Source organism: Mercenaria mercenaria, chromosome 2 (assembly GCF_021730395.1).
Source record: "Mercenaria mercenaria strain notata chromosome 2, MADL_Memer_1, whole genome shotgun sequence".
Taxonomy (NCBI): Eukaryota; Metazoa; Mollusca; class Bivalvia; order Venerida; family Veneridae; genus Mercenaria; species Mercenaria mercenaria.
The window spans coordinates 52,887,537-52,915,196 of record NC_069362.1 but is presented as its reverse complement, the minus strand read 5'-3'; the positions used below and the strand labels follow the sequence as shown (position 1 = coordinate 52,915,196).

At 35.2% G+C, this 27,660-nt stretch overlaps 1 protein-coding gene across 1 annotated transcript in view; it reads left to right on the top strand.

The window, feature by feature from the left end:
- Window positions 1-27,660, top strand: part of LOC128555127 (rap1 GTPase-GDP dissociation stimulator 1-like) — a 139,169-nt gene that overhangs the window by 1,861 nt on the left and 109,648 nt on the right. The window contains exons 2-3 of the mRNA XM_053536634.1: window positions 8,253-8,354; window positions 17,487-17,615. Of these exons, the coding sequence (XP_053392609.1) occupies window positions 8,253-8,354; window positions 17,487-17,615 (231 nt within the window). The remainder of the gene's footprint in view (window positions 1-8,252; window positions 8,355-17,486; window positions 17,616-27,660) is intronic.

Sequence of the window (27,660 nt, the reverse complement as noted above, 5' to 3'; positions counted from 1 at the left end):
TTATTTTAATTTGTATCATAAGAAATGCTTAATAAATGGACCAAGTTTGAAAGAAATATCTTTACTATTTTTCAAGAAATATTAGTTTTTATGCCGAAAGCCCGATCGGGCAATGTTACCAGCCTGCTAAATATTCATCTTGTCAAAAATAAAGTGAGATGCACTACAACAAGGTCTAAGAAAGTGTAGAGTAAGTGTATCCCACAGTTCACGGCTTCGCACACCAAAGAATTTTCCGTTTCTTGTAATGAAATACTTGCCAAGAGAAATTTAAACTGGTGAAATCAGGTCTCCATTTGAATGTTCCTATAGTTTTCTAAACGACAAGATGGCATTCTGATAAAAGACAAGGATATAGGACAGATCGTGTTTGTATACAAATCCATTGTATATTCTATTTTTAGAACTGACAAAGACTGGGTTGGCAGACGCCGAGCGTCCATGTTTTTTTTGTTAACACGGCTTAAACTTTCTTAAAACACAAATTATATCAATAATTTTTTTATCAATGGGAAAGGATAATATAAAACAAGCAATTTATTGATAACTTTTAATTTATATTTTGAAATAAAATCGATTAATTGTGAACTAAACCTTAACTTTCAGTGTTTTTTCTAAAAGTTTGGAGCATCGCTACGCCGCTATTAAAATCATATGTCATTTAAAATTGTTTTTCATTTTCAAAAGTTATTTGAATATAAAAATATGAAAATCATAAGCATTTCAAAACTTTTTGAATTTTTAAAATCCATAAATGAACGAAAAAGTTATTAGAACTTAAAAATTCCGATCCCATACACAAACGATGTAAAAATGTTTATTTTGCCCACCACCAGATACACAGGTGTTGACGCGTGACATCAGGGCGATCTATCCACCTGGTGGTGTGTCAGGAGTTGCATGGACAAATAATGTGACGTACAGACAGATTGATAGACAAACTGACAGCACTAAATCAAAATGTTCCCCCTACTACATATGAGGGACATAATCAGTGCACAGATTGTTACTAGCCATCAATAGTACAAGAGTCATCTGGCATCGGGGTACCAGACAGGCTTTGCTGGCATGGGTAAAATCACCGGAAATGCCAGAAACAAATATATTTCAAAGGGTTTTTGCTAAATAAATATTTCAGCAGTGTGTAAAAAGACATCATAAACAAAAAAAAAGTGGCTAAAAACACAAAAATGGTAAGCCATTTTCTGGGTCACACATTAAACCGGAATCCACCTAAAAACCGGAATACACCGGAATACACGTTGCATAACCGGAATACACCTGTATTTTTTAATTTAAAGGTATTTTAGAAGTGTTTTTGATATAATTCAATCATATATATCATAAATAATTAAGATATGAAAGGAAAATAAAATACGTTCACGCAAAATGATTTTATACAAGATTGAAATTCGGCGACCGCGCAGGAAATTTTCATAACCGAAATACACCCGTATTTTATTAATAAATGGTATTTTCGTAGAGATTTTTTGCAGAAATCATTCCTGTGTAATATAAATAATAATATTAAAAAAGGAAAATAAAATACTTTAACGCAAAACGATTTTATACCAGATCGAAATCTGGCGACCGCTCGGGAAATTACCTTAACCGAAATATGCCCGTATTTCTTCAACAAATGGTATTTTTGAAGTGGTTTATGACTGAATTCAAACATATATATCATAAATAATTTATTTTCAAAAGGAAATTAAAATAATTTTGCGCATTACGTCTTGTACACGATTGAAAATCTGCGAGGGCACTGTAAATTTGCGCATTCGTGAATGAATTTCCATGTCCTAAAATTATCTAATATACACCCGTATTTCTGTAATAAATCGCATTTTTAGGGTTTATGACAGAATTCAATCATATCTAAAATGAATAATCAATTTAAAAAAGCAAATCAAAACACGCCAAACGTGTTTATACGAGGTTGAAAATTTGTTGAGCGCACGTGAAATTTGCGCACTCGTGAATGAACTACAATCGTCATTATTTTGTTAGCTTTTAACTTAGGTAGGTAAATTTCTTTAAAATTTTGATTCTTTTGGTTTAAAATATTTGAAAATAGTCTTCAAATGGTATTATATAATATTCCTTTATGAAGTATAGAGTAATCATATAAGCGACAACAATTGCACGAGCGCAGATGTATTTATAATTAAATTTCATATTTCAGGTAACGGGAATTATTTTAACGCCAAGAATGAATAAGTAATGATACTTACATAAATACTGACAGGGCTTAAGCTAGGCCAAGATTTTAGGGAGAAGTCACTTCTCCCTCAGGTAAGATTAGGGAGAAGTGGAGAGATTTTAGGGAGAAGTGGCGAGATTTTAGGGAAAACGTGAAAAGATTTAAGCACCATGACATGCAAGCTGAAAAAGGAACTAAATATGCTTTATATTATTATTCCCTGTCTTTGTTTACAAAGTCTATTAATTTAAAGTAAATAACAAATTCACTGAAAATGTCAGTGATTCTGTTTTCTTATCATTTTTAACCTTGTGAACCTAATGAGATTAAACTGCAATTTCAAGATTTTTTTTCACTCTTGCAATGATTGTCCAGACCAAAAAAACCCTTTAAATATGAATACAATCAAAAAAGTTAATTCCATATCAGCAAAAAAAAATATAAATCAAGCTCCCAGTGCTAATGCACTCAAAGTCAGTCACTTTAAATAACAAGTACTGTGAATTAAATACATGTCAATAGCAGTGACATCACTATGACATCACACGGAATACACATCTTTGATCTGCTGGTGTCTCTTTGATAGGCTGGTGTCGGCACACACTAAAGAAACAGTTGTCAAACAGGTTTAACCCAGTTTCTGATGGCAGGTGTCAAAAATTTGCGTAAATTTCAGTTAGGTTATTTTAGTCACAGAAAGTGTCAGTGATAATATTATGTTTCTAAAGTTTGGGTTTTGAAAAATACGAGTAAAATTAAATGGATTTCAGGAAATTACTGGAGCCAAACACGGTAAGATACTTTCTAATGGTCAAAAAAGAATGTGTAAGCTTATGTAATATAAATCCCTACTGCTTTGTTTATCAATAGTCAGTTTACAAAACAAGTGTCGCCTTCGCACTTCTCGGTATATAATCTGAAGTAGGCGGAGCTTAAATTATGCTATCGTGTATTCCAGTCGTGTCAACAGGCCGATAGCGGATAACTGGAGGAGTGTGGATAAAAAAATCGGGCCACTTGAATTTCGCTTTGATGTTAGATTAGAGCGAAGTGGGGAGTTACAAAGCGACTATTTCGCTCAAGTCGCTCCCTAGCTCAAGCCCTGACTGAGTTGTTAAAATCCTTGTTCTTACACCATCGTCCAAAGTGCGTGTAGACCCATGACCCTTGTTGCTGAGTGGTTAAGAATGCTTGCTTGAAACAACTGTAACCACTCACTGATTGATATCAGACATTGGTTTGAGACTCACTACCGACCATGATACCATAATTGATGAAGTTGGACAGTACCATTCGTTGGTTAAGATAAATGTACATAATTGAAGCAAAAATCTTGAATCTATCAACTCAAAAATACAGTAAAATTACAATTAAACGCCGCTTTTGACGGGTATTCATGAACATGTTGATTGGATTGCCGGTTGACACTTGTTATCAATTATTATGTCTTATCACTGGATTGTATTGTTGATTGCATAATATTTGGTAATGACACGTGATCAATACCAATACTCTAACAAAAAAAAAAAAGATGCCACAAATCAATTTCGCGTGCGTATTCGCACAATATTCTATTATAATTATATTTCAAACATCCAACTTGTATCAATTTCGTAATAAATATGTCAAAACATTTAGTCTTCCGAGCACTATGCATATCATTTGTAAGACTGTATATTCTTAATCGGTAAAATGTTAATGTGTAATTTGAGCAGGGGCACGTGCAATTTCCATCCATAATTTTTAAAATTTTAGAACTTTTTCTGTACTACACGTTTTAAGTAACAGATCTTAAAGAAATAATTATATCTGTAATTGTAAATTGGATATGAAATCTCCCAGGTAATTAATTTTGAGGGGTTCAAAGTTTTTCAGTTAACATTATATGGGTATAACGGAGCATTTCATGCGTAATCCAATTTGTTACCTTAGTAAGCTGAAAGATATATGAAACAATGACTTACCGAACTAGAGCAACACTGACATCGTACTTGTCGCCATTAAATCCACATGATTTGCAAACAAATTTCAAAGAGGCAGGAGACCAAGATTTGGCATCCTCCTTGGACATACCACAACAAGTGTGGTGTGTCCACCTTTGACAATAGTCACATTTGATTCTATTAGTTTCACAAGTTTTATCACATAAAGTACAAAGCTCCATATTTCTGAATATTTTAGCAACAAGAACAATTATAGTTTTATACACAGACGTATGGTTTACCAAAATGGTAAATTGCATGGAGAAATGCTAGGTATAAATACAGATTTAGCTGAGAAATTATCTGGGGGTGTTAATACTCATTTAAGGTAACTTTTTACCATATCAAAGACCCGCAGTTTCGTGTGACAAACAGCACTCGGCAATTCAAAGACTGCCGTGTCAACACTTTTTGATTACAAGACAGCAATTAGCAGCCGTGCGTCGGTATTTAAAGAAACACATTTGAACTTATTATGTCGGTATTTCGTCATGGACTTCAAACCAAAAGGTTTTAAATCATAAATAAAAAGCTAATTGTTTTCAGAAAAATCTAAGGGCATTTATTACAAACTACCAACTATTGCAAACGAGGTGTCAATTAATTTGCAAACAACTTTCGCTTTATGAATTTACTTTTTTAATTTACATCCCGGTTGCAATTACTGGTAATTTAGTTGATTGTAACGGATTTGTTTATGACGGACGATTAATTACAACGATCAACTAAAATGATTTAGAATAAAAAAGAATCAGTGCATCGAATTTTTCTAAAAATATGCCGATTTGGAATCGGTCTTGCAGTCAATATGAATGCATGACAACGTTTATTATTTACCTAAAAAGCATTTGACAGGTTTTAAAAATCTTTCAAAATAAATCCGATTAGGCCAGATGATGATCATAAATAAATAAACTTTATTTCTTGGAGATATGTATACTCTAGATTAGGGTCATTCTCGTAAGCGTACATTATTTCCGTAAGATCGTAGAGTTATAATCTCGTTTACAGAATTAACTTTTAATTAACTTCTCTCATTCATGTTTAATCTGATTGAGCATCGTTCTACATCTTACAAAAATTATAAAAATTGTTCATATAATAAAATACTATTTACTTTAAAAAGAAAGGCCAAGTGCATTTCAGTTATGGAAATTTCCCGTGCGCTAGTAGAATTTCGATCTCTATAAATTCGTTTTGCGTTAATAAAGTAAATAATTAAGTTAATAAAAAAAATTATTTTCCATTTGTAAATTTATTATTCATAATATATACGAATGAGTTCTGCATTAAACCCTACAAAATACCATTTATTAATATATTACACGTGTATTACGCGTGTATTTCGGTTATGATAATTTTCCGCGCGATCGCCGCATTTCAATCTCTTATAAAATCATTTTGCGTGAACGTATTTTATTTTCCTTTCGTATATTAATTATTTAGGATATATTTGATTGAATTATATCAAAAAACTTACAGAAATACCATTTATTAATAAAATACGGGTGTATTTCGGTTACGATAATTTCCCGCGCGGTCGCCGAATTTCAATCTCGTATAAAATCATTTTGCGTGAACGTATTTTATTTTCCTTTCGTATGTTAATTATTTATGATATATATGATTGAATTATATCAAAAACACTTCTAAAATACCTTTAAATTAAAAAATACAGGTGTATTCCGGTTATGGAAAGTGTATTCCGGTTTTTAGGTGGATTCCGGTTTAATGTGTGACCGCCATTTTCTTAATTTTCAAATGCCCTATCTTTAGTTCACCTGAGCAATGCTCTGGTGAGTTATTGTGATCGCTCGATGTCCGGCGTCTGTCATCTGTCTGTCAACATTTAGCTTGTGTATGCAATAGAGGCTGTATTTTTCAACTGATCTTCATGAAATTTTGTCAGAATGATAACCTTGATGAAATCTAGGCCGAGCTGGAAAATGGGTCACTAGATCAAATCAAGGAAAATACTTGTGTATGCGATAGAGACTATTTTTCAATTGATCTTCATGATTTATAGTCAGAATGATTACCTTGATGAAATCTAGGCCAAATTCGAAAATGGGTCATCTGGGTTCAAAAACTAGGTCACTAGGTCAAATCAAAGAAAAACCTTGTGTATGCGTTAGAGGCTGTATTTTTCAACTGATCTTCATAAAATTTTGTCAGAATGATAACCTTGATGAAATTTAGGCTGAGTTCGAAAATGTATCATCTGGGATCAAAAACTAGGTCACTAGGTCAAATCAAAGAAAAACCTTGTGTATGCGATTGAGGCTGTATTTTTCAACTGATCTTCTGGAAATTTTGTCAGAATGATTACCTTGATGAAAACTAGGCCAAGTTCAAAAATGGGTCATCTGGGTTCAAAACTAGGTCACTAGGTCAGATCAAAGAAAAACCTTGTGTATGTGATAGAGGCTGTATTTTTCAACTAATCTTCTTGAAATTTTGTCAGAATGATTACCTTGATGAAAACTAGGCCGAGTTCGAAAATGGGACATCTTGGGTCAAAAACTAAGTCACTAGGTCAAATCAAAGAAAAAACTTGTGTATGCGAATAGAGGCTGTATTTTTCAACTGATCTTCATGAAATTTTGTCAGAATGATTACCTTGATGAATCTAGACCGAGATTGAAAATGGGAAATCTGGGGTAAAAAAACTAGGTCACTAGGTCAAATCAAAGAAAAACTTTGTGTATGCGATTGAGGCTGTATTTTTCAATGGATCTTCATGAATTTTGGTCAGAATGATTGCCTTGATAAAATCTACATCAGTTACGAATATAGGTCATCTTGGATCAAAAACTAGGTCACTAGGTCAAATCAAAGAAAAACCTTGTGTATGCAATAAGGGCTGCATTTTACACCGGATCTTCATGAAATTTGATCAGAATGTTTGTCTGGATGAAATTTAGGCTGAGTTCGAAAATGTATCATCTGGGATCAAAAACTAGGTCACTAGGTCAAATCAAAGAAAAACCTTGTGTATGCGATTGAGGCTGTATTTTTCAACTGATCTTCTGGAAATTTTGTCAGAATGATTACCTTGATGAAAACTAGGCCAAGTTCAAAAATGGGTCATCTGGGTTCAAAACTAGGTCACCAGGTCAGATCAAAGCAAAACCTTGTGTATGTGATAGAGGCTGTATTTTTCAACTAATCTTCTTGAAATTTTGTCAGAATGATTACCTTGATGAAAACTAGGCCGAGTTCGAAAATGGGTCATCTAGGTTCAAAAACTAGGTCACCCGGTCAAATTAAAGAAAATCCTTGTGTACGCAATAGGGGCTGCATTTTACACTGGATATACATAAAAATTAGTCAGAATGATTGCCTTGATGAAATCTAGGTCAAGTTTGAATATGGGTCATCTGTGGTTAAAAACTAGGTCACTAGTTCAAATCAAAGAAAAACCTTGTGTAAGCGATAGAGGCTGTATTTTTCAATTGATATTCATGAAATTTGGTCAGAATGATAGCTTTGATGAAATAAAGGTAAAATCTGGGATCAAAAACTAGGTCGCTAGGATAAATCAAAGAAAAACGTTTTGTATGTGATAGAGGCTGTATTTTTCAATTGACGTTCATAAAATTTGGTCAGAATGATTGCCTTGATCAAATCTAGGTCAAGTTCGAATGTAGGTTACCTTGGCTCAAAAACTAGGTCACTAGGTCAAATTGAAGAAAATACTTGTTTACACTTCAAGAGACCACAGTTTAGGTCCAATCTTAATGAAAATTGGTCAGAATATTTGTTTCCATGAAATCACTAGGTCAAACATGTTTACACTGTTATGGTGTGTTTCTCAGGTGAGCGACCTAGGGCCATCTTGGCCCTCTTGTTTTCAGTAGTAGTTTGATTTTAAAACTTCTACTTAACTTAAAATGGATGGATGATATGTTTCATATGTAAATTAACTGATAGTTAGGCATTTCTACTCTTTGAAAGTTTTATAGAGGTAATGACTTTGCTACTACTGGAGGGAATATCATATTGATAGATGGCAATGAGAGGAACTGCAGGAATAAGTTATTGCAGATTTAACTCTTTGTTTGCAGATGTTTCTCTGGTGCTGGAGTGTTTACATGCAGCCAGTAGTAGAGAAGACAAAGTGAAGGCCCTTAGTAGTATACTTGATGTTTTCACAGACTCCAAAAATGGTGAGATGTTTATTCAGATTCATATAAAGGCTCATAATGCTTTTGATTATAGTGTGGCTGCAATACATTGATTTCTTTTTAGCTCGACCTTTCGAAGAAAATGTAGAGCTATTGCACTTGCCCCGGCGTTGCCGTCGCCGTTGGTTAAAGTTTTTGATAAAGTCAAATATCTCTGTTACTATCAAAGCTATTGACTTGAAACTTAAAATAGGTATTTACTATCAAAGTCTACACCAGGAGAAACAATCCCTATAACTCTGATTTGAATTTTGACAGAATTATGCCCCTTATTAACTTAGAATTTTTGGTTAAAGTTTTTGATAAAGTCAAATATCTCTGTTACTGTCAAAGCTATTGACTTGAAACTTAAAATACTTATTTACCATCAAAATCTACACCAGAAAAAACAATCCCCACAACTCTGATTGAATTTTGACAGAATTATGCCCCTTTTTAACTTAGAATTTTTGTTAAAATTTTTGATAAAGTCAAATATCTCTGTTACTATCAAAGCTTTTGACTTGAAACTTAAAATACTTATTTACCATCAAAGTCTACACCAGGAGAAACAATCCCCATAACTCTGATTTGAATTTTGACAGAATTATTCCCCTTTTTAACTAGTGCGGGAGGTCGTGGGTTCGATCCCCGGCCGCGTCATACCAAAGACGTAAAAAATGGTACTAGCAGCTTCCTCGCTTGGCTCTCAGCATTAAGGGGATAGTGCTAGGACTGGTCAGCCCGGTGTCAGTATAATGTGACTGGGTGGGGTATCATGCCACGTGTCTACGGCGTGATATTCCAGTGAGGCAGCACTATAAAGTTGGGCATTGTGCTCACTGCTACAAGTAGACACCGTCATTTATATGACTGAAAAATTGTTGAAAAAGATGTTAAACCCGAACACATACATAAATCCCCTTTTTAACTTAGAATTTTTTGTTAACATTTTTGATAAAGTCAAATATCTCTGTTACTATTAAAGCTTTTGACTTGAAACTCAAAATAGTTATTTTCTATCAAAGTCTACACTAGGAGACACAATTCCCATAACTCTGGTTTGAATTTTGACAGAATTATGTCCCTTTTTAACTTGGAATTTTTTTTACTGGCAAAGCTCTAATTCAGAGTCAAGCACTGAGAAAAATTAAGCGCGCTGTCTTACTGACAGCTCTTGTTAAATCCTATTTTCAATAATAGTTAACTTATATAATTGGCTAAGGTTTAAATATGAGTTAATAGAGTAGAAAGTATTATGCAATCCATAGTTATGATTACCTCTCTTTATGGCTGTAACTGTTCTAATTAATTAAGATATTTTTGCACCTAGATAGGTCCGTTAACCTGTAAATCATTTCTAGTCAAATTTATACAAAACATGTAAATTACTGATAAGCCTGGTCTGACCAGTAGAGTTACGTGCACTTGATTTATCAAACATGGCATATTTCACTATTTTACACGTAAGTACTTTCAACATTAAGACAGAATATTATACCAATATGAAGTTAGTGGAAAATTTTTACTATGGGCAAATCCGTCCATGTGGTCTAGAGATTTACCTGTGAATTGTGCAGTGCTCGCGCTGCCAATCCACATTATCGCCAAATGGCGATTATTTTATTCAAATGTCGATTAAAACGCAATTTTGGTGATAGAAAATGGCTATTAATTTATAAAAATGCTACAAAAAAATATTGCAAAAAATTGTCCTTAAACTGCTGGAAAACACGTAGTTTTATCGACAAAAACGTGCGAAGTCGATAGCAGGAAGTGTATGCATAATTACCCCCTCTAAACGGTGACCTTGGCACGCTTAATTGATTTGTTTATCGCCAACACAGAAACTGATCCATAGGTGTGCACTATTGGTCGTATAGAAGTTTAAAGCAACAATTATCATCACTTTATCCTTGATCATTTAATCGCCATTAATTACCAAACAAACAAATTAATTAAACATAATTCCTTCAGATGTGGAATTCCTATGTCCGACTCGAGACTTTTTGACGGCGAACAAGTGCGTTTTTGCAAGCACAAATTTTCTGGTTTGAAATGAAAAAAGGAAAGAATAATTTAGAAATGCTGAACATCGCTTGAAGTTTGTGGAGTTTATAAACAAATTTGACCTACGATACAGATGTTTAACCCACCGAGGGCCTCTTGATTTCTGCAGTTTTGGAAAAACCATACTGCGTCAAAATTTAGCATCTCTTTTTCTGCATTCTGATAGGTTCCCTGTCGCGGGCGCGTGTGATTTTTGCACACAGTAACTCGGCAAATAGAAACCGGAAACATAAACAATTATCACAAAGTTTGGACAATTTCGTTTTTACAACTTCGTCTGCCAACAAAAATGGAAGTCAACAGTCAAAGCACAAAGAGCTCGCTCATACGAGTCAGAAAGTTTCATGTCGGCTCTATAATAATTATTTATAATGATTTTGTTTACGTTACTCAGGTAATAACTGATGCTTTTGACTCAAATTTTCTTCTTACTTTCGTCACAAGAAGTAATGATCATTCTTGACCAGAATTCACAATGGGTCATGTCACATACAAAAATGGTATTTTCAGTGACATTTGAATACAAACAACTGAAGATATGCACAAATGTATGATTATTCAAAGCCTATGATATACATGAATAATGATCATTGAAAAATAAAATGTGTAAGTGTTTCATGAAAAAAAAAAAGATTACATAGTTATAAATACCCTGTATTATGTTTTTTATTGAAATGCGAATAACGGGCACGCCAAGTTTGTCTATTAATTTTTTCCCTGAAAAAGAAGTGGCTATTAATTTATAATGGCCAGGGCTAGCACTGATTGTTATATTCACTATGTTAATTTTTCTTCACCAATTCTATTTAGATACAATGTGTATTTCATAAAAAAAGATTGTGTTATAGAACAATTAGGATAAATTTATCCAGACTTACATGCTCTTTATTTATCCCCCTGCCAAAGGCGAAGGGGATATTAGAAATGCTCTCCGTCCGTGCGTGCGTCCGTCTGTCCGTGCGTCCGCAACGATCTTTGTCCGGAGCATAACTCCAAAAGTACCGGAGGGATTTTCTTCAAACTTCATACACTGATAGAACACATTGGGAGGAAGTGCAGTGTGCAAGAACAATAACTCTACCTTGCCTATTTTTTGAGTTATTCCCCTTTATCATATTTTCTTAAAAAATTTTGTCCGGAGAATAACTCCAAAAGTACTGGAGGGATTTTCTTCAAACTTCATACATTGATAGAACACATTGGGAGGAAGTGCAGTGTGCAAGAACAATAACTCTACCTTGCCTATTTTTTGAGTTATTCCCCTTTATCATATTTTCTTAAAAAATTTTGTCCGGAGCATAACTCCAAAAGTACTGGAGGGATTTTCTTCAAACTTCATACACTTATAGAACACAGTAGGAGGAAGTGCAGTGTGCAAGAACAATAGCTCTACCTTGCCTATTTTTTGAGTTATTCCCCTTTATCATATTTTCTTAAAACATTTTGTCCGGAGCATAACCCCAAAAGTACTGGAGGGATTTTCTTCAAACTTCATACACTGATAGAACACATTGGGAGGAAGTGCAGTGTGCAAGAACAATAACTCTGTCTTGCCTATTTTTTGAGTTATTCCCCTTTATCATATTTTCGTAAAAAATTTGTCCGGAGCATATCTCTTCATGCATGGAGGGATTTTGATATATCTTGGCAAAATGTTTACACCATGAGGCGGAGTGTCATGCGCAAGAACCAGGTCCTAGGTCTAAGGTCAAGTCACACTTAAGTCAAAGGATACAAGAATGAAAACCTTGTCCGGAGCATTTCTTCTTCATGCATAGAGGGATTTTGATATAACTTGGCACAAATGTTCACCACCACGAGACGGAGTGTCATACACAAGATCCAGGTCACTAGGTCTAAGGTCAAGGTCACACTTAGAGGCCAAAGGTCAGATACAAGAATGACTTCATCCGAAGCATTTCTTCTTCATGCATGGAGGGATTTTGATGTAACTTGGCACACTTATACACCATCATGAGACAAAGTGTCATGCGCAGTTCCCTTCTTTAGAATTACTTCCCTTTGTTGTTACTTTAAATAGCTTTTATTGTAACTTTTTCATTACTAGTCGTAGGGAAAAATCAAGATCACTTTTCTGTAGTACAACATGCATGCTAAATCCAATTTTGAGGTGTATTTTGACCAATCTCTACCTGATAAAGATTTTTGTGTGGACTTGCAATTTTTAGCTCGACTATTCGAAGAATAGTCTAGCTATTCTACTCACCCTGGCGTCGGCGTCACACCTTGGTTAAGTTTTTGCATGCAAGTACATACAGCTATCATTTAAAGGCATATAGCTTTGAAACTTATTTATTCTTTTTCTAGGTCAATTACCAACCTCACTGGGTCAAGTTCCATAACTCTAACATGTATTTTGAGCAAATTATGCCCCCTTTTGGACTTAGAAAATTCTGGTTAAAGTTTTACATGCAAGTAAATATCTCCAAAACTAATGCAGATATTGAATTGAAACTTCACATGTGTCTTTGGGGTTATAAAACTAGTTGATAGCACCAAGTCCCATAACTCTGACCTTCATTTTGGTTAAATTATGCCCCCTTTTGGACTTAGAAAATTCTGGTTAAAGTTTTGCATGCAAGTACATACAGCTATTAATAAAAGGCATATAGATTTAAAACTTATTTTTTCTTTTTCTAGATCAATTACCTACCTCACTGGGTCAAGTTCCATAACTCTGACATGTATTTTGGCCAAATTATGCCCCCTTTTGGACTTAGAAAATTCTGGTTAAAGTTTTACATGCAAGTTACTATCTCCAAATCTAATGCAGATATTGAATTGAAACTCCACATGTGTCTTCGGGGTTATAAAACTAGTTGATAGCACCAAGTCCCATAACTCTGACCTTTATTTTGGTTAAATTATGCCCCCTTTTTGGATTTAGAAAATCCTGGTTAAAGTTTTGCGTGCAAGTACATACAGCTATTACCAAAAGGCATATAGCTTTGAAACTTATTTATTCTTTTTCTAGGTCAATTACCAACCTCACTGGGTCAAGTTCCATAACTCTTAACATGTATTTTGAGCAAATTATGCCCCCTTTTGGACTTAGAAAATTCGGGTTAAAGTTTTACATGCAAGTTACTATCCCCAAAACTAATGCAGATATTAAATTGAAACTTCACATGTGTCTTCGGGGTTATAAAACTTGTTGATAGCACCAAGTCCCATAACTCTGATATGTATTTTGGTTAAATTATGTCCCCTTTCGAATTTAAAACTCTTTATCATATTTGACATTTTAGGTAATAATTTCCTGCTTCTGTGACAATATTTCGAATAGTCGAGCTTGGCTGTCTTACGGACAGCTCTTGTTTTTTTTAGCTTAACTTCCCTTAGTTGTTACTATAAATAACTTATATTGTAACATTTTTATAATTGACCGTAGGGAAAAAACAAGACCACTTTTCTGTGGTACAACATAGATGTTACTCTCCAATTTTAGGTGTATTTTATTATATATAAGGTATCTTTACCTGGTAAGGAGTTTTTTTGTGGACTTAAAAAAAACAAAAGACTTACAATGATTACTAAACAACCACAAAATTAACATTCCATTTGCAAATACAGCTGCTAGAGTAAAGACATTTGCTGCGACGGGCATATATTGTGACATTCTGGCACTCTTGTTCCCTGTTAGCTTTCCATTCCTTCTTTTTACAGTAGCCATATAGAAAAACATCATAGCTATACTGTTCATGAAAATTAATAAAATTTAGCAGTAAACCACCTCACTACTGACTTATCCTTTCTTCCACATCTTTAAAACCCCTGATGCGGACCACAACTAAACGGTTCTTCAAAGCTTTCCCCAAAATTAATGCTTTCAGACACTAACATGCCAGGAACTTTAGCCTTCAATTATATATGCCCGGCGGGGGGATTAGCCATGTGTAACATGGCTCTTGTTTAATTGTGGAAACTGCCAACACTCAAATGAGTGAGTTGATATTGGGCATCATGGCCACATAGGTCACATTTCTTTAGTACTAGTACTCATAACTATATGATGTTGTACAGATTTGATAATGGGCAAGATTGTTTCAAAGTTCTGGAGTTATGGCCCTTGAATTTGTCAAAATCACCATATTCCACATTGTAAGCACCTCATTTACTAGGTAATCTACCTGGCCTGGGATTCAGGCATTGACATTTTTTGCTTTTGTAACATAATGAGAATGACGGTATTATTACTGCTCCTGTATAAACATTAGGCTACGTTCGTTGCTGATACTATGCCGATTTGCCAAACAGAAGCACATGAAAAAATCAACTGGAACCAAGGCTACAATCTACATGAAACTCACACACAATAATTATATAATTATGGCCACAAGATCACAGTCACGTAAATAATCGGCAAGATAGACCAAATGAAATGACCCTTGATATAATAAAAATTGCATATAAACTAAATGGGACTCAAATTATAGAAATGAGAGACAAATGATTCTTCGTCAAACACCTTAACACAGATGGATGGGAATATCTGGCTGGAGGGTAACTGTTATGGCAGTAAGGAGACCCTGCCGAGTTATCTCGTAAACAGTTACCCGAGAGCCAGATATTTCTACCTGCACCTACCACTAGTGATTTTATCTTTTTCTTGCATGCCATATTCAACAAATAATAGTAAAAATAAATTCAAACAAATGACTTTCTTATAGCAATTTATTTCTTACAGTAGCGCATTAACAAAGCATGGGAACTTTACGTTCGTAAACAGGAAGTACATCATGATATTACAAAGACAAAAGCAATGTAATAGCTCTGGTTTTATTTTATCATCTGCAGTGAAACATTATGTTCTTTCCATAAAATAATTATGTCTCCCACCACACAGCGGTGTGGGAGACATATTGATTTACTCCTGTCTGTGTGTCTGTCACAAAGCTTGTCCACACTCTAAGTTGAACATTTCTCATCCGATTTTCACCAAACTTGAACAAAATGTGCTTGCCAATAAGTCCTCGGCCAGATTCAATAACTAGCCAAATCGGCCTAGGTACTTCGGAATTATGGCCCTTGAATTACTGAAAATCGGCTTTTTTACTCTTGTCCGCGCTCTAAGTCGAACAGTTTCATCCGATCTTCACCAAACTTGAACCAAATGTTTTTGACCTTTACTAGTCAAATCGCCCTTGACACTTCAGAATTATGGCCCTTGAATTACCCAAAATCAGCCTTTTTACTCTTCAAAGGTATATTTGTAGTGAGTAAACAGTATATAATGACTGACTTACTATTTAGATGATTAGGCAGTTGTGGGAGACGTGCGCTTTTCTCAAAAGCAGCTCTAGTTTTGATGCATTTTCACTATCTTTATTATAACTGAAGGGATTTGATTTAAACTTAAAATATTGTTCCATATCATCACGCACATCATATGACACAAGGTCCACAACCTGGCACAAATTTTTCATGAATTATGCCCCCTTTTTACTTAGAATTTAAGGTTAAAGTTTTGGTATAGTTTCACTCTATCTCAGTTGTTACTAAATGGATTTGATTCAAACTTAAAATAGTTGTTCCACATCATCACCTACATCATATCTCACAAGGTCCATAACTCTGGCACCAATTTATCATGATTTATGCCCCCTTTTTACTTAGAATTATATCTCCCACCACACAGTGGTGTGGGAGACATATTGATTTACTCATGTCTGTGTGTGTCTGTCTGTCTGTCACAAATCTTGTCCGCACTCTAAGTCGAACATTTCTCATCCGATCTTCACCAAACTTGAATAAAATGTGTTTGCCAATATGTCCTCGGCCAAGTTTAATAACTAGCCAAATTGGCCCAGGCACTTCGGAATTATGGCCCTTGAAACTTGTTTTTGATAATCAAAGCACTGAAAGTCTGATAAGGCAGTTAAGGTACTATTCAGATGATCAGGCAGTTGTGGGAGACATGCGCTTTTCTCGAAAGCAGCTCTAGTGTTTTGTTGAATTGGGAAATATTTTGTAATGAACAAAGAGAAACTATCAAGGTACTTGATTTTTACCCAGTTTTATGTCAGTCAGTATAATTACCACACAAATCTATTACACAGATGTAGTTCGTTATAGTCATTTAGAGCAGGAGAGTCATCTTACACCTCAGGGTGTAAGATGGAGTTTTCATGCACCAGAAATTCCAGTCTGGTATGCAAGAAAACACTGAGTATTATTTGTACTGTATCTTAATGTGCAAATTGTGGTTTTGAAATGATATACTGTAGTTTAAGATACTTGAGCGCTTCAGTCATGTCCAAGGTGTTGGCCAAAAGTATTTTCATTTTTAGCTCGACTTTTTGAAGAAAAAGGAAAGCTATTGCACTCGCCCCGGCATCGCCGTCGCCATTGACGTTGGTTAAAGTTTTTGTTTAGTGAAATATCTCTGTTACTATCAAAGCTTTTGACTTGAAACTTAAGATATTTATTTACTATCAAAGTCTACACCAGGAGAAACAATCCCCATAATTCTGGTTTGAATTTTGACAGAGTTATGCCCCTTTTACTGGCAAAGCTCTTATTCAGAGTCAAGCACTGAGAAAAGTTGAGCGTGCTGTCTTATGGTCAGCTCTTGTTATATACTGGAAGGGAGGTATATAGTAATCTGACACACTCTATGTCTGTCTGTCTGTCTGTTTGAAACACTCTTTAAATTTTAAAAGATTCAAGGAAGTCCAATGAAACTTTACACAAATGTTAAGCATGATGAGAAAGTATGTTGAAGGCAACATTCAGGTATTTACCTCCAAGGTGAAGGCCACAGGCAAGAGGACCCTGACCCGAACCCTAACCTTGTGTCACGTATGCCATTTTGGGGACTTAAATGTTTTGCAAAAGCTTTTATTTTTATTTTCTAACCTGGTTGCCAAACTAATTTAAAAGATGAAACATTTAAGTGTATTACAGCATAAAAAGCTACGTTTTTTAAACAGTTCAGTCCTAAAAGAAAACTTGTGTTTTCATAATACCAGAGTGGGTCTCTTGTTAACATTGCACATAAAGATTATATATATATATATACTGATTTTATATTGTTTTATATAGAGGACATTACAGATGAGATTGCTGAGAGTTTTACAAAGAAAGGCTTGCTGGATGATTTACTGAATCTAGCTCAGGATGAAGACAGTGTTACTAGAGTTTCTCAACTTCTTGCAGAAATAGCAAAAACAGGTGAGAATGCCTCATTCTTAGTAATCACTCATAGAAACATCAAAAACAGGTAAGAATGCCTCATTCTTAGTAATAACTCATAGAAACAACAAAAACAGGTAAAATGCCTCATTCATAGTAACTCATAGAAACAACAAAAACAGGTAAAATGCCTCATTCATAGTAATAACTCATAGAAACATCAAAAACAGGTGAGAATGCCTCATTCATAGTAATCACTAATAGAAACATCAAAAACAGGTAAGAATGCCTCATTCATAGTAATCACTCATAGAAACATCAAAAACAGGTAAGAATGCCTCATTCATAATAATCACTCATAGAAACATCAAAAACAGGTAAAATGCCTCATTCTTAGTAATAACTCATAGAAACAACAAAAACAGGTAAAATGCCTCATTCATAGTAATAACTCATAGAAACAACAAAAACAAGTGGAAATGCTTTATTCATAGTAATTATCATAGAATTAGCAAACTCAGGTAAGAATGCCTTGTTCATAGGTTTTCTCATAGGAACAGCAGAAACAGGTAAGAATGCCTCATTTAAAGAAATAATCATAAAAACAGCACAGATACATGTAGGTAAAAATGCCTCTTTCACAGCAGAAATCATAGAAACAGCAAATACAGGTAAGAATGCTTCATTTTTAGAGAGAACTCGCAGGAACAGCAAAAACAGGTGAGAATACCTCATTTATAGTGAGAACTCAAATAAACAGAAAAAAAAACAGGTAAGAATGCTTCATTCATAGTAATAACTCACAGAAACAGAAAAAAAGCAGGTTGGAATGCTTCATTCATAGTGATATCTCACAGAAACAGAAAAAAAACAGGTTGGAATGCTTCATTCTTAGTGAGAACTCACAGAAACAGGAAAAAGAGGTTGGAATGCTTCATTCATAGTGAGAATTCACAGAAACAGAAAAAACAGGTCGGAATGCTTCATTCATAGTAAGAACTCACAGAAACAGAAAAAAAGGTGAGAATCCTTCATTCATAGAGAGAACTCACAGAAACAGAAAAAACATGTTGCAATGCTTCATTCAGAGAACTCACAAAAACAGAAGAAAAAAAAGGTTGGAATGCTTCATTCATAGTGAGATCTCACAGAAACAGGAAAAACAGGTTGGAATGCTTCATTCATAGTGAGAACTCACAGAAACAGAAAAAACAGGTCGGAATCCTTCATTCATAGTGAGAACTCACAGAAACAGAAAATAAACAGGTGAGAATCCTTCATTCATAGTGAGAACTCACAGAAACAGAAAAAACAGGTTGGAATGCTTCATTCATCGTGAAAACTCACAGAAACAGAAAAAAAACCAGGTTGAAATGCATCATTCATATATAGTGAGAACTCACAGAAACAGAAAAAACAGGTGAGAATACCTCATTCAGAGTGAGAACTGATAGAAACAGAAAAAAAACAGGTTGGGTTGCTTCATTCATAGTTAGAACTCACAGAAACAGGAAAAAAAAAACAGGTGAGAATACCTCATTCATACACGGGTATGAAACGTTGCCTGCGGCACAAAATGTGCCGCACTGAAATGAAGGCATCGCGCCTCCGACGGCGCAGGCATTGCGCAGGATGTTTACAAAAATAACGAGCAAGGTGAGTAAAATTGAATGTTTTTGGTTATTGTCTTTTTACAGTAAAAACTTTTTAGAAATCTGGATGCAGCGGGATGTAGTTGTGTCTTGCCGACAAATCCATGCCCAGTTTGTGAAGAAATATGTAATATTGTTATTTTGCGTGTGTTTTTCATCGGATACAGTAACATGAAAATTACAAAAGCAGTGAATATTCCGAGTCATTTTACCTCCTGCTGAAAAAGGAATGATGTATTTCTGTAGTATGTCATATAAAGACATGATATCTGATCGATTGAGATAAAATACATGCCTAGAAAAAGGCATACCCCCTCGTTCTGCCGACTTTTCAGTCCAGTGCCGCAGGCATCTCGATGGTGCCGCAGACATCGTGAGAGGCGCAGTCATCTTGAATACTATTGTAGTTGGTAGTACGTGTAATTTCGACCTTCTAACATGTATTTAAGTATAAAAATATCAATAACAATGTTGTTCCTCCAGTTATTGTAGTAGCAAGACAAATCTTCTCAATCCGAATTTGTAATATAAATAGCTATTTTAAGAAGTTTGCAGTATTTTTTCTCGCTGTTTTTGGGAATGGGGCAGGGGAAAATCACGTCATTTTGTATCGATTTTGGATTCATTTTCTCCCGTAAAATAGCAATATTTAATTACTAAACATCCCATTTGTAACAATTATTGATTCTTATAGTTCAAAGCAAGGTATGAAAACCAGCATCGGAGCACAAAAACTGTCATAACTTTTGTCATTTTTCAACCAATTTTAATGTTTTTGTTTCAGCATCGAGTTTTTTTTCTTTACAGTTTGGGCGTACTTTTTTTATTAGCGGCGAGGTGAATTCCCCCTACCCCACTCCCACCAAAAAAAAAAAGATAAAAAATAAATAAATGGTGAGATTCGTTGTTTTGGCGTTCCGAAAAAAAGGAACGCAATAAGACAAAAAAAAAAAACACATACACACACATAAAAACATGAAATTTCTCTCGCTCATCTCGCGCCATGTTTTTCTGTAACAGTATATCAGCACAAATTTCACTGTTAAGTCAAGATATTTAGATACGAACGAAGAATATTTAAAACGATACTGTTCCCAAGTTTTGTGTAGAAAAGAACCAATGAAAAAATGTCCAAAATAAGGCTTAAGTTGTTCTAATTATTTCTGAAATTCTACAAAGATATTAACGTATTTTACTCACTCTTTGTCGTTCAACTATGATTTAGGTCTGTTCACTGACTGTACACATAAAGTTTTCATCTGATCATAAGGAGGAATGATTTCCTTTTTCCTTTTAATATACACTGAATGCATGTACATCCACCTGAAAATATAATATAAACAAGATATTTAACTATCGATAACTTCATTGCTTCTTTTCCACACAAAACTTGGGAACGGTATCGTTTTAAGGGAAGTTTCATGTTTTTACGGTGTTTTTGTGTGTCTTTTTTGCGTTCCTTTTCTTCGGAAAGCCAAAACAGTGATTTTTCGCCACTTATTTTTTTTCGGGGGTTGGTGGGGAGGGGGAGGGGGCGAAATTCAGCTCATCGCTTATCAAAATAGTACGCCCAAACTGTAAAGAAAAAACAACAAAACTTGATGCTGAAACAAAAACATCAAAATTGGTTGAAAAATGACAAAAGTTATGACAGTTTTTGTGCTCCAATGCTGGTTTTCATACCTTGCTTTGAACTAAGCATCAATAATTGTTACAAATGAGAATGTTTGGTAATTAAATATTGTTTTTTAGGAGAAAATAATCAAACTTCGATACAAAATGACGTGATTTTCTCACTTGGGAGGCACCTGGTCCCATCCCCCAAAAGAGCAAGAAAAAATATTGCAAACTTCTTAAAATAGCTATTAATATTACAAAGTTCGGATTGAGAAGATTTGTCCTACACAATAACTGGAGGAACAACATTGTTATTGATAATTTTGTACTTAAATACATGTTAGAAGGTCGAAATTACACGTACTACTGATAACAATAGTATTCGAGATGACTGCGCCTCTCACGATGTCTGCGACACCATCGAGATGCCTGCGGCACTGGACTGAAAAGTCGGCAGAACGAGGGGGTATGCCTTTTTCTAGGCATGTATTTTATCTCAATCGATCAGATATCATGTCTTTATATGACATACTACAGAAATACATCATTCCTTTTTCAGCAGGAGGTAAAATGACTCGGAATATTCACTGCTTTTGTAATTTTCATGTTACTGTATCCGATGAAAAACACGCGCAAAATAACAATATTACATATTTCTTCCAAAACTGGGCATGGATTTGTCGGCAAGACACAACTACATCCCGCTGCATTCCCCGATTCTAAAGTTTTACTGTAAAGACAATAACCAAAACATTCAATTTTACTCACTGCTCGTTAATTTTGTAAAATCCTGGCAATGCCTGCGCGTCGGAAGGCGCGATGCCTTCATTTCATGCGGCACATTTGTGCCGCAGGCAACGTTTCATACCGTGTCATATGTAGAACTCACAGAAACCAGAAAACAGGTGGAACTGCTATCTTCTTAGTGGAACTCGCAGAAAAGCAGGTTGGAATGCTTCATTCATAGTGAGAACTCACAGAAAAGAACAGGTTGGAATGCTTCATTCATAGTGAAAACTCACAGAAAAAACAGGTTGGAATGCTTCATTCATAGTGAAAACTCACAGAAACAGAAAAAAACAGGTTGGAATGCTTCATTCATAGTGATAACTCACAGAAACAGGAAAAAAACAGGTGAGAATACCTCATCCATAGTGAGAACTCACAGAAACAGAAAAAAACAGGTTGGAATGCATCATTCATAGTGAGAACTCACAGAAACAGAAAAAAAAACAGGTGAGAATACCTCATTCATAGTAATGACACACAGGAACAGCAGAAACAGGTTAGAATGCTTCATTCATAAAAAGAATCATAGAAAAAGCAAAACAGAAGCAGCAAAAGCAGGTGAGAATACCTCATTAATAGTGATAACTACAGAAACAGCAAAAACAGGTAAATTACCTTATTAATAGTTATAACACAAGGAACAGCAAAAACAGGTGAGAATAACTTGTTCATAGTGAGAACTCACACAAACAGCAAAAATGTGAGAGTACCTCGTTTGTTGTAATAACTGGCAGAAACAGCAAAAAAACAGATGAGAATGCCTTGTTAATAGTGATAACTATAGGAGAGATCGTGTTTGTATACAAATCCGTTGTATTTTCTATTTTTAGAACTGATAAGACAGTGATCGGATGGGCAGAAACTGAACGGCCATGTTTTTTGTAAACAGTGATGTTTTTCTAACGGCCTAAACTTTCTTAAAACACAAATTATATCAAATTTTTTTTTGATCAATGGAAAGATTATAAAACAAGCAATTTATTAATTACTTTTAATTGTTATTTCGAAATAAAATGGTTTAATTATGAACGCTTAACTTACACTGTTTTCTAAAAGTTTTGAACATCAGTACGCCGCTGTTAAAATTATATGTCATTTTAAAACGGTCATTTAAAAAACATAATATAAATACGAAAATATGAAAATTGTGAGTATTTTAAAACTTTTTGAATTTTGAAAATCCATAAATGAGCGAAAAAGTTATTAAAAATTAAAAATTCTGATCCCATACACAAACGATGTAAAAACATTTGTTTTGCCCACCACCAGATATACAATAGGAGAGGTCGCCATGACAACACACATCAACATCTGTTTATCTGGTGGTGGGCAAAACAAATGTTTTTACATCATTTGTGTATGGGATCGGAATTTTTAATTTTTATGCCCCACTTTTGGGGGGTGCATATAGATTTGCTCTTGTCGTCCGTCCTTCCTTCCGTCCGTCCGTCCGTCCTTCCGAGAATGTTATGTCGCGCCTAGCTCCAAAAGTGTTTGACCTAGAGTCACAAAACTTTACAGGAATGTTGGTCAGCATGTGTAGTTGTGCACCTGGGGTTTCGCGTCCGGATTCATTCAGTCATTTAGGAGTTATGGCCCCTGACTTTGTAAAAATTGGTCATTTTAGTGTTGTGTAGCGCCTAGCTCCAAAAGTATTTGACGTAGAGTCACAAAACTTTACAGGAATGTTGGTCAGCATGTGTAGTTGTGCACCTGGGGTTTCGTGTCCGGATTCATTTAGTCGTGGAGGAGTTATGGCCCCTGACTCAGTAAAAAATTGGTCATTTTAATGTTGTGTCGCATGTAGCTCCAAAAGTATTTGACCTAGAGTCACCAAAGCTTACAGGAATGTTGGTCAGCATGTGCAGTTGTGCACCTGGGGTTTCGCATCCGGATTCATTCAGTCATGTAGGAGTTATGGCCTCTGACTTAGTTAAAAATTGGTCATTTTGATGTTGTGTCGCGCCTAGCTCCAAAAGTATTTGACCTAGAGTCACCAAAGTTTACAGGAATGTTGGTCAGCATGTGCAGTTGTGCACCTGGGGTTTCGCGTCCGGATTCATTCAGTCATGTAGGAGTTATGGCCCCTGACTTAGTTAAAAATTTTGTCATTTTAATGTTGTGTAGCGCGTAGCTCCAAAAATATTTGACCTAGAGTCACCAAAGTTTACAGGAATGTTGGTCAGCATGTACAGATGTGCACCTGGGGCTTCATGTCCAGATTCATTCAGTATTGTAGGAGTTATGGCCCCTGACCTAGGAAAAAATTTGTGTCCTTTGTCATGTAGTGGGGGCATCTGTGTCCCATGGACACATTTCTAGTTAATAACTTTTTCGCTCATTTATGGATTTTCAAAATTCAAAAAGTTTTAAAATACTCACAACTGCCTAATCATCTAAATAGTACAAATGTAAGTCAGTCATTATATACTGTTTACTCACTACAAATATACCTTTGAAGAGTAAAAAGGCTGATTTTGGGTAATTCAAGGGCCATAATTCTGAAGTGTCAAGGGCGATTTGACTAGTTAAGGTCAAAAACATTTGGTTCAAGTTTGGTGAAGATCGGATGAAACTGTTCGACTTAGAGCGCGGACAAGAGTAAAAAAGCCGATTTTCAGTAATTCAAGGGCCATAATTCCGAAGTACCTAGGCCGATTTGGCTAGTTATCGAATTTGGCCGAGGACTTATTGGAAAACACATTTTGTTCAAGTTTAGTGAAAATCGGATGAGAAATGTTCAACTTAGAGTGTGGACAAGCTTTGTGACAGACACACAGACAGGAGTTAATCAATATGTCTCCCACACCGCTGTGTGGTGGGAGACATAATTATTTGATGGAAAGAACATAATGTTTCACTGCAGATGGTAAAGGTTAGAGACCACCAATTGTTTTCCCATAGACTTACATTGTAACATTATGGCGTGTACGGCCTTCCATACATCGAAACATGTATATCTAATTACAAGTTTTTCAAGAACTATCTTAGTTCTACCAAAATATCGGACGAAAAACATATGAATAGTGATACTTTATTTAAGTAATTTTAGTGTGAATGAGATGACCCCCTGTTTACATCATTGACATGGCGGGAGAAATTCGTTTGATAAAACTTTTTTTAAATACACATAAAATGTAGCAAATTTTGTCAAAATGTATAATAAAATACTGTAAATGCAGTGAAAAAATATCAATTTTGAAAAAATAATCACTTCCTGGGTTTGTTTACATGACTGACCAATCAGAACGCACAGACGTTACCTTATTCCCAGGTATACACTTACCTCATTCCCAGTAAGTTCCCTGTACTTTTTTGAATTGGTGGTCTCTGACCTAAAATAAAACTGGAGCTATTACATTGCTTTTGTCTTTGTAATATCATGATGTACTTCCTGTTTACAGACTCCTAGGATTTCAGCTGAAGGGTCCTTTTTATCAACATGAGATATATTTCTGATCAGTTTAAACTGACAAAATCAAGCCTTTTATATTCAAAATGACAGAATATTTGAAGTACAAATGGCATTTATTTTCAAAGGGAGATAACTTTTTCCGAATATTTTAAGTATCAGTCGAGAAAAAGTTTTCTCCCTTTGAAAATGAATTGCATTTGTAAAGAAATAAAGATAAACAATTGCTGAAAACTGTGTTCCACTTTGTTATGTGAAATTTCACTACTCGCACGCTATTGCAAATGCATCAAAACGAACATGTGTAACAGTTCTTTGAAAATGGTGAGTTTTTAAAGGCGTTTAACTGTCCGGAAGTGGGGCCCCTTTAGGCAGTCCTTTTGCGGTATTCAATGTTTATATCAGTATACTGACACTTGTTTCATAAAGTAATATACATGTTTTACATGCTGTTCAATTTTCATGTTAAACAACTCTTTCTTTCTATGATTTGGTGTTGTTTGATTTTTGTTTCTCAAAGCCTAATTCTAAACCTTAAGAGTTATTTCACATTGAAAAACCGCTACTAGTATGAAAACCATAGTGAAAGTTGTTATTTTACAACAATGCTGTTCAGTCGGAGGAGTGTGAGTTTAATTTTTAGCTCACCTGTCACAAAGTGACAAGGTGAGCTTTTGTGATCGCGCGGTGTCCGTCGTCCGTCCGTGCGTCCGTAAACTTTTGCTTGTGACCACTCTAGAGGTCACATTTTTCATGGGATCTTTATGAAAGTTGGTCAGAATGTTCATCTTGATGATATCTAGGTCAAGTTCGAAACTGGGTCACTTGCCTTCAAAAACTAGGTCAGTAGTTCTAAAAATAGAAAAACCTTGTGACCTCTCTAGAGGCCATATATTTCATAAGATCTTCATGAAAATTGGTCAGAATGTTCACCTTGATGATATCTAGGTCAAGTTCGAAACTGGGTCACGTAGGTTCAAAAACTAGGTCAGAAGGTCTAAAAATAGAAAAACTTTGTGACCTCTCTAGAGGCCATATTTTTCATGAGATCTTCATGAATATTGGTCAGAATGTTTACCTTGATGATATCTAGGTCAAGTTCGAAACTGGGTCACGTAGGGTCAAAAACTAGGTCAGTAGGTCTAAAAATAGAAAAACCTTGTGACCTCTCTAGAGGCGATATTTCTCAATGGATCTTCATGAAAATTGGTCAGAATGTTCACCTTGATGATATCTAGGTCAAATTCGAAACTGGGTCACGTGGGGTTAAAAACTAGGTCAGTAGATCTAAAAATAGAAAAACCTTGTGACCTCTCTAGAGGCCATATTTTTCATGAGATCTTCATGAATATTGGTCAGAATGTTCACCTTGATGATATCTAGGTCAAGTTCGAAACTGGGTCATGTGGGGTCAAAAACTAGGTCATTAGGTCTAAAAATAGAAAAACCTTGTGACCTCTCTAGAGGCCATATTTCTCAATGGATCTTCATGAAAATTGGTGAGAATGTTCACCTTGATGATATCTAGGTCAAGTTCGAAACTGGGTCATGTGGGGTCAAAAACTAGGTCAGTAGATCTAAAAATAGAAAAACCTTGTGACCTCTCTAGAGGCCATATTTCTCAATGGATCTTCATGAAAATTGGTCAGAATGTTCACCTTGATGATATCTAGGTCAAGTTCGAAACTGGGTCACGTGCGGTCAAAAACTAGGTCAGTAGGTCTAAAAATAGGATAACCTTGTGACCTCTCTAGAGGCGATATTTTTCAATGGATCTTCATGAAAATTGGTCAGAGTATTTACCTCGAAGATATCTAGGTTAAGTTCAAAACTGGGTCACGTGGGGTTAAAAACTAGGTCAGTAGATCTAAAAATAGAAAAACCTTGTGACCTCTCTAGAGGCCATATTTTTCATGAGATCTTCATGAATGTTGGTCAGAATGTTCACCTTGATTATATCTAAGCCAAGTTTGAAACTGGGTCATGTGGGGTCAAAAACTAGGTCAGTAGGTCTAAAAATAGAAAAAACCTTGTGACCTCTCTAGAGGCCATATTTCTCAACACATCTTCATGAAAATTGGTGAGAATGTTCAGCTTGATGATATCTAGGTCAGGTTCGTAACTGGGTCATGTGCGGTCAAAAACTAGGTCAGTAGGTCGAAAAATAGAAAAACCTTGTGACCTCTCTAGAGGCCATATTTTTCACGAGATCTTCATGAAAATTGGTGAGAATGTTCACCTTGATGATATCTAGGTCAAGTTTAAAAGTGGGTCACGTGCCTTCAAAAACTAGGTCATTAGGTCAAATAATAGAAAAACCTTGTGACCTCTCTAGAGGCCATATTTTTCAATGGATCTTCATGAAAATTTGTCAGAATTTTTTATCTTGATGATATCTAGGTCACATGTGCTCAAAACTAGGTCACTATGTCAAATAATAGAAATAATGACGTCATACTCAGTTCAACACTGGGTCATGTGGGGATAGGTGAGCGATTCAGGACCATCATGGTCCTCTTGTTTAATAAAAAAGGTCGGGGCGGCATAAAAAAAGTAAAAAAGAGGGGGCGGGCGGGGATGATAATCTAAGAATTAATTTATTATGGCCTTAGGT